Source organism: Anarrhichthys ocellatus, unplaced genomic scaffold, assembly GCF_004355925.1.
Source record: "Anarrhichthys ocellatus isolate YVR2014 unplaced genomic scaffold, GSC_Weel_1.0 scaffold236, whole genome shotgun sequence".
In the NCBI taxonomy this organism is placed as follows: domain Eukaryota; kingdom Metazoa; phylum Chordata; class Actinopteri; order Perciformes; family Anarhichadidae; genus Anarrhichthys; species Anarrhichthys ocellatus.
The window spans coordinates 110,383-118,934 of NW_022280266.1; the positions used below are offsets into that span (position 1 = coordinate 110,383).

An 8,552-nucleotide genomic window follows, 5' to 3' on the forward strand; every position below is an offset into this window, starting at 1 on the left:
ACACACACACACACACACACACACACACACACACACACACACACACATTACACCGCTTCTGAGGACAGAGCAGCAGCTCACATCAGTCTAATGACCTGGCTTCCTGTTGGTTACCTCTGGTGTCGGGGTTGATCCAGGAAGTGGCGCAGTGGATCTTTAAAGGGCAGCCGTTGAACACTTTGGAGAAGCACGCACCCATCTGTGAACCAGAGGAGACGAGTGAAGGAGATGAAACTGATGGAGATTCTACCTCACAGCATTTCTGCAGATTATGACGTCGAGTGTAAATATTGTGGTTTGGAATTAACCAACAGGAAAAAACACAATGACGTGCATCAAAGATGTGAAGCGGGTGATTAAATGAGATGGTACATTCCCATCATCTCTGTTTCCCTGTAAAGAAATACCTCTTTACATCAGGGGAGAGAGACGGTACTTACGTGGACTTTGGGTGTTGGAGGAAGACCATTACTGATTGGCTTCTAGGATAGACACACACACGCACACGCACACACACAAACGTACACACACAGTCAGCACTTGAGTCTGAAGGATCCTGGTGACACGCTGCTTTTTTTACAGCACCAACAATTCCTAAATAATTCCTACAAAAACTCATATTCACAAAGAACAGACTGTGCATCACTGAGGAAATCTATCTTCCTTGTGTCATTAAAGATATTAAACTCTTTACACCAAAGATATTACAGTGCAAACACGCCCACTAAGAGTCTAATCTGCTCTTCTTTTGCAGAGGGAGAAATATTGTTACTTCTTTTATATAATAACAATGTTTTTACTTCATTCATTTCTTGGGTAGTCGGGGAGTTTTATTAATTTAGTTTTTCATGACTCAACTGTCCCTGCATCCCAAAATAACTGTGTTTGAGTGGAGCATGAAGAGGTCTTATGAATGTGCTTCAGTCATCAACAACTCTCTGAGGAGAGCTGATAGTTTCACTGTAACTACGTCCGTCTATCAGCGCTCTTCTTTATGAAATGGGCCAACTTTGCACTAAATGTCTGCATGTTATCCAGTTTACTGATAGCAAAGAAGCAGCGAGCTGTTATTTGTTTGGCAGCGCAGTTAAAGGTGCATTTCACCCTTTGAATCTTTCTGTCTTATTTGTGACGGTTCAACAGACAAAAGCTGCACAATCCTTTTGTGGATTTGACCTCTCAGTGTTTTTCTCTTGTTGTTTTATGAGGAGGCTAAATCTCATCCTTTCCTTTGCATGATGTTAATCAATGAGCTCACTGGAAGCAGACACACAGAGGAACTTCTCTAAAGGTCTCTGCAGGTCTCAGAGTCAAGTGTGCTTACCGGTACGTCCTTCTTGTCTTTCCGTACGGGGACACTAGGGGGCATGGTGGACTGTCTCTCTGCTGGACTGTCTCTCTCTCCACCATGTGGAGCCGTGTTCAGCCCGTTACCTACAACAACACCAACAGAGACACAAGTCAGTGTGAGATCACACGGACACTTTGAACACAGAGCTGGTTCTATGAGTAGCATCTAAACTAGACTGGAGACACAGAGGAGCTCAACTGAGACAGACAGAGAGGGAGGAGCAGGAAGAACACTGAGGATCAAATACAGTCGTGAGCCAAGACAGCGGAACGTGACCTGATGAGGATCAATACTGATCAATTCAGACTGGGAGGGTTCTAAAGGTTCTAAATGAGTAAAAACACAGAGCATTGATGTGGTACGGAGTTCACAGTTCTGCTATCGGTACTTGAGACGTCCTCTATCTCTGTATCTCTCTCTCTATTTCTCCGTCTCTCTCTCTATTTCTCCGTCTCTCTCTCCATCTCCCTCTCTATTTCTCCGTCTCTCTCTCTCTATTTCTCCGTCTCTCCCTCTCTCTCTATTTCTCCGTCTCTCTCTCTCTCTATTTCTCCGTCTCTCTCTCTCTCTCTATTTCTCTGTCTCTCTCTCTCTATTTCTCYGTCTCTCTCTCTCTATTTCTCCATCTCTCTATTTCTCTGTCTCTCTTTCTCTGTCTCTCTCTATTTCTCCGTCTCTCTCTCTATTTCTCCATCTCTCTCTCTCTCTATTTCTCCATCTCTCTCTCTATTTCTCTGTCTCTCTCTCTCTCTATTTCTCCGTCTCTCTCTCTATTTCTCCATCTCTCTCTCTCTCTGTCTCTCTCTATTTCTCCATCTCTCTCTCTCTCTCTCTATTTCTCCATCTCTCTCTCTATTTCTCCGTCTCTCTCTCTATTTCTCCATCTCTCTCTCTCTCTCTCTCTCTCTCTCTCTCTCTCTGAGACTGATTATTTTTATAAACGGATGTTTTGATATATCCATTTCCGACTTTTCTCAGATTTTTGATTATTAAAAATAAGTTTTCTTTGAAGGATTCAAGGTAACAGAAAGTGAGTAACTGTTTGATTACTGTTGAGTTACATTTTAGTATTCATACATTTATACATTTTAATCAAAGAGGAGAATGAGAAGCAGAACAGGGCGTCAGGACGATGTTTGCTCCTCGTCCTTCTTCCTCCTAGGAAGCGAGGGGGGGAGGAGGATGGAGGATGGAGGAGGGGGTGGGGGGGGGGGGGGGTGGCAGACTACTAGCTTTTGATTGATTGGCTTAAACAACCAATCACACAAAGAAGAGGACACACACTTATATTGAGCAGGAGCTGATGGGACGGGAGAAGGTGTGAGAGTTATTAACGGACTCATGGGACAGGACGACAGGGTCTGGACACTACCGGTCTACCGAGTGGCTGCTCTTACTCTCTTCCTTTTCCTCCTCTTTCACCTCCTCCTTCAGCACCTCCCACGCCTCCTCCAGCTCCTCCTCTGTGTGAGGCGTGTGGAGCCACTCCCAGAAATGCCTAAAGCTCCCATCATCCTCTGGGGCAGAGCTCTCCAGGGCCGCGTGCTTCGGGCTGTCGTTACCTAAGCTGCTGCGGCGGTGCGGCGGCAGCTTCGGGGGCGGCGGCCTCGGCGGCACGTTGGAGGAGGAGGCGGCGGCGGCGGCGGCCTTGGCGGGGCTCGCCGTGTCCGGGGCCGGACAGCGCTTGATGGTCCCGCCTCCGCCGCCGTCGTCCTCGCTGTGCGATTGGCTGTCGTCGTGTTTCAGATGCTGGGGTTGCTGAGACGAGCAGATCGACTTGGGCTGAAGGGAATAAAACATAATTTTCTCCATAATTCAACATACACCAGATATTCACGTTGCTAAATGACTTGAATCTTTGACTACATTTGTTCATACCTTGGGAGGAAGAGGAGGCGGGACCTTCGGTCTCATGATCGTGCTCGATTTACTGAAGAAAGAGAAGAGAACACGTGAGAGTCAGCATCACGAAACACATAAAACATATTTTAAAAATATGTTTATTAACAACAAAAGTTACACTAAAAACAACAGACAGTTTTCAACAGGTCTCTACTGAGGCTTTGGTTTAACTCGCCATTTAAAGTAATTATCGCTTTGATAATAAAGGACAGATTTCATAAGATCACAAACAGACAAAGGTTTTCTGGATGTCGTATTTTATGGAGTGATCAGACGTTAAACAAAGCCCCGAAAATGACAAATTCAACCAGAGCCTGCCTCTATTTGACACTGAGACAGACATACAGAGTGAGGTGGACACACTAGAGATCAGTAAAAACTACAGATGGAGCGCATTAAGTCTCTGAGATTAGCAGCGCTGATACTGGATAACAGTCATTGTTGCTTCAAGTACTTCAAAAGCTTCTCTAAATGATGCTTATTGTTGTTTGTTAAACAGAATAATACAGACAGCAGAGCAGCGCTGACATTCACAGAGACTTTACGATATGTTTGGCTCATAGACGGCAGATTAATGACCGACTGACAAAAGAACCAATCAGAGCACAACAAAGATCTAAAGACAAACTAGCTGGGAGCCAATCACATGAAAACACAGATGAAAATGAGTCACGGTGATTCAGTTGAATGGAGGTCAGCAGCTGTTTTAACCCCTTAGTGTACAGCTCATCAGTTCACACATGCAGACGTTACAGAGCGTGTTAAGAGCAGAGTGAAGGAGGTGTATTAGCAGCGTGGAGGCTGCTAATACACCTCCACGGTGTTTATTCTTCTTCCATCTGGATGGAAGAAGAATAAAGTGCTAAAGAAAACACTTATGGGTGCAGAAAGCCGGCATTAAAAGAAACTCTGCTGGCCCTAAACTGCAGCAAAGAAATGGAGAAAAAACTTTTTTTAGTGACATCGAGTGAAATAATGAGTTGTTGTGAGAATCAGAAACGCCTCCGACACAGTTTAAAGTACCGGACGAGGTACCGATCCGATATCACGTCATGTTTTATCAGCTTTATTTACGCTTCAGTCTCTACCTGATCCCTACTGAGCATGTGCAGCTCTCAACACAGATGAGAAAGAAGCTTCTTCTATTATCAGCTAATAAGACGTCTCTCTTCTTTCTCGTTGCACATGCTCAGTAGCGACCGGGCAGAGAGTGTAACGTTAGCCAGAGCTAGCAACACGCTAGCACGCAATAAGGAGATATTTTACACTGGAAAAATCTGTTTAACTTGAGACAGGATATACAACGATGACACCAATCATATCAGGTCCTACAAAATAATATTAATATTATTATTATTATTATTTACACAAGTTCTGGTTCAGGTATCAGAATCGGTGTCGGGAAGGAAATAAATGGTATCGAAACATCTAACGCTGCTTGTTTTAAGTCATAAAACATTGTTTAGAACCAGGATCCGTTGCTCGCTCTCTCTCTCTGTGTGTGTGTGTGTGTGTGTGTGTGTGTGTGTGCACGCGCACTAAGCACTACTTTCTGACTGCAGTGGAAAATAAATGAACGCTGTGGTCCGCCGCAGACATTTGGCGTTTGCACAATGAGGGATGAGGCTGGATGCCAAATACACAGTTTAATAGAGGCAGGAGAGGACGGACGGACGGACACACACACACACACACACAGACACACACAGACACACACACAGACACACACACACAGCAAGGAGGCACACAGATGGCGATGCGAGTGGAGAAGGAAACAATACGTCAGCAGATACGACGTTAAGGTCACGAGGATCACTGAAACTAAACCCAGAGCTCACATTTCAGATCAAAAACATCTGAATCCTGCAGAAGTTAATATAATGTAGCTGGGTTAGCATGTAGCTTTAATGCTGTGCAGTTCAGTGGCTTAAGTTACTCACTGTCCCTGTGTATCTATGGAGGTAGAATGTAGAGATAGGTGGAAGATAAACACAAAGCGAGCAGCTTCCAGGTGAGTTTTTGGGGTTGTTGTTAGTAGTTAACGTCACAACGGCACAGAAAACACACAAACACAGGCGGAGTGTGTGATGTGATGTGTGCACAGAAATGAGGCGATGAAACCGAGGCTCTACGACCGGGAGAAAACTTACTGAGTGTGAGTTTCATCATCATCTGCACCATCCTCATCCTCATCATCCCCTAAGTGTGCCACATGGCCCCTGGGAGAGGAGGTGGAGATAGGAGGGACGGGGTAGGAAGAAGAAATAGAGGGGGTTGAGGCAGGGAGGGATTAAGGGAGCAAGCAAAGGAGGTAGGGGATGACAACAGGAGGAGGAGGATAGAGGAAGAAGGGAGATCTGAGTGAATCCACAAACTACCTCTGACCCTTGAACCCTGGGCAGATCTGAAAGGACCGAACGGATCCACAAAATAAAGATGGATCCCGACAAACTCGTTAATAAATCTACACATTAACCTCCAATCGGTCCATTCAACAGAACCACAACCTCCCCGTTCTATAATCTGCTGCTCTGCCGTTCTTCTGATCAGCGTGAAGTTCTCCTCTAATCAAACTCAACACTTCCTGCAGGTGGTTTTCACAGTAAAAGCCCGACAGGAAGAGGAGGAGTCCTGTCATTCTTAATGTGAAGCATCTGCAGTTGTTACATCAACGTCTTCACATCTGTGTCTCTCTGCGTTAAAGTGACACAGAGAGACACAATTAATAGAATATTATTCGCTTTCACAATTTTGGCTTCCCATAAATTATATTAAATTATAAGCTGCATAATTAATCAAAATAATAATTGAACACTAACATCTCTGTATATTAAACATCCTATTTGCACATAACTGCACAGTTCCCTCATTTTAAACAGTATTCTACGTACTTTTTAAAGTATTTTAACTGTAATGTATTTGATCTATATTCATGTGTGTTTGACTGTTGCAGCACTTTGCTTTTACGTTTCATGTCCTCTTTATTATCCGTGTTGTTTGCACCAATCAACAAGGTGAATTCCATGAATGTGTAAATCTACTCGATGATAAATCGTCTTCTGAAGGAAGAAATCTTCTGTGAATGAGGCGAAGCAGCTTTACGTCGATCAAAAGACCAGTAACTTGAATAAAATCAGCATTAATGTTAAAAAGAGAAACGTGATAATGAGAACATTTCCATAACAGGAAATGACGCTCCTTCTTGGAGGTTTTTACCTCTAACTTTACTAAAAAAAACAGCAACTTCTTCAGACTCCACCATTATGTTATTATAAAGTCGGCTTTAGTTTGAGGATTAAGAGTAATAACGAAGCCCGTCTCTCTAAGAATACAGCAAATAAAAAAGTGAATATACTGAACAAACCCATAATTCGATGTAACACACTGATCCTTCTCTTCTATTTAGACTCAGTAAGACTTAGAAATGTACTGTGACAAAACTATAAACTATCAAACAGTTGCTAAACTACCAAAATCTATCAAATCTGGCATTTTGTATACATAAAAAAATGAATCTACTACTCTGCCATCACATCTGTCCTCCAAACGAGACAAAAACTCAAACTAAAGAAACTACTTTTGAACTTTGTTGTCAGAATATAATGAATCAACATGATCTAGATCATATACATGGTAAACATTGATTTTAGCTGCAGCTTTGGCTGTAAACTGTGTGTGTGTGTGTGTGTGTGTGACTGTGTGTGTGTGTTGAAGCCGTGCTCTGCAGGAAGCGCCTATGAAGCGCAGCCTTTCTGCTGATGACATCAAAGCGTGAAGCAAGCCGCAAGAAGGGAAAAATAAAAGCCAGAAGAATCCAAAAAGCAGAGAGCAGCAGCGGCCTGAAGTCGTGGCAGCAGTTTAGTGGCGTGTGATTGGCTCGATTAGTCGTTGACGGTGATTGGCCGATGGGTGGGCGTGGTTAGACCGCCAGCAAATCAAAGAGGCCCTGAGGTGTGACTCACCTCTGATGAAGCTCCTCCTCCACCGATTTCAGGAGACTCCTGTTTGTCAGAGAGAAAAGAACAAAGGTATATATAATATATAATATATATATAATATAGTTATACAACCATGACACAATAACGTTTTAATTTACAGTCGACCAATACTCCTTTTCCCTGAGCAGAGCCTGAAGGTATCATAATGTAACTGAACCTCCGTTGGTTAGCCGTTAGCGGCGCTGCTAACGTTACTAGCTCTCCTCCTGTTGGTTAGCGGTGCTGCTAACGTTACTAGCTCTCCTCCTGTTGGTTTAAACACTGATTGGTTGTTTACAATGAAACGTGATCAGAGATCAGAGACTAGAAACACATGTTCTACTGAGTCAGTACAACTTTATTTACACTCTGATGGTTAACGATGTCATTAATCCGTACGGATAGACAACGGTCCGTTACACTACTACCTGTAACTGAGATGAAAACTAAAGCAGTGGAGAGATGAAGAGTAAAAAGAGAAAGAATTAGACAGGAAGTGACCTACTTGTTTCCTCCCAGTAGACTTGGAGAATCGTGTCCGTACTCCAACTGCAGGTCCTACGAGACAAGCAAGCGACATTAGTGCCATGACTTAATACTTCACCACTAGCTCATGTAAAGTCAGTGCTACTTTATTTGATTTCTCCAGGGACACAAAGGGCTGGAGCTCTAAAACAAGTGAAACCCTGTTCAATAAATCAAATGACTGAAGGGGAATGTTACTAAAAAATTAATATCCAGTTAGAACTCGTCCTAAGATCATTTCACAACTACAATCACACACAGATGAGCACAGTGATCGATTGGCTAATGTGTTCATGTCTATGTAAAAAGATCTGACTCTTGCTGAGTTCACATTGTGGCCTAAATATATATTATAATAAGATGTTCAACAGCAATCCCTCTCGTCTTCATAATTCTGATAAAGAAGATGTTCTGTTTGCTGATGTGTGTCTCTTTCTAACATTAATTCCCGCGGCCGCTGTGTAGGTTTGTTTCCAACCCACAGGATCCAATCCTCTCCAATAACTCCAGAGCGTTGTAAAGTAAAAGTCAACATATATTGATAAAAGATAGATTTAATCATTTACAAAATTCACAATGTGTTTTTATTCAATGAAATGTTCTGCTTCAATCCATATTTGTTGACGTTTAGCCTTTCAAAAACAAAACTGTAGTCAGAAAACTGTTTGTTCTCCCGCTTTACGCACACAAAGGGAGGCCGGAAACTGTATTAACGTGACGGCCCAGCAGCAATCTAACTGCGCCATTACATACAGCAATCTAACAGCGCCATGAATTACAGCAATCTAACAGCGCCA

The 8,552-nt window shown here is 43.1% G+C and overlaps 1 protein-coding gene across 9 annotated transcripts in view; it reads right to left on the reverse strand.

Moving 5' to 3' along the window:
• The window catches only part of LOC116401036 (mitogen-activated protein kinase kinase kinase kinase 3-like), a 27,984-nt gene that overhangs the window by 9,113 nt on the left and 10,319 nt on the right, over positions 1 to 8,552 (reverse strand). For 4 of the 9 annotated variants that reach the window (XM_031879222.1, XM_031879221.1, XM_031879220.1 and 1 more), the window contains 8 exons: positions 7,736 to 7,788; positions 7,216 to 7,254; positions 5,404 to 5,472; positions 3,230 to 3,281; positions 2,914 to 3,133; positions 1,325 to 1,434; positions 441 to 482; positions 115 to 199 (listed from right to left, as the gene is read on the reverse strand). In XM_031879222.1, the coding sequence (XP_031735082.1) occupies positions 115 to 199; positions 441 to 482; positions 1,325 to 1,434; positions 2,914 to 3,133; positions 3,230 to 3,281; positions 5,404 to 5,472; positions 7,216 to 7,254; positions 7,736 to 7,788 (670 nt within the window). Of the gene's footprint in view, positions 1 to 114; positions 200 to 440; positions 483 to 1,324; positions 1,435 to 2,748; positions 3,134 to 3,229; positions 3,282 to 5,403; positions 5,473 to 7,215; positions 7,255 to 7,735; positions 7,789 to 8,552 lie in introns of all 9 variants that reach the window. The other 5 variants (XM_031879218.1, XM_031879214.1, XM_031879215.1 and 2 more) reach the window with 2 other exon arrangements.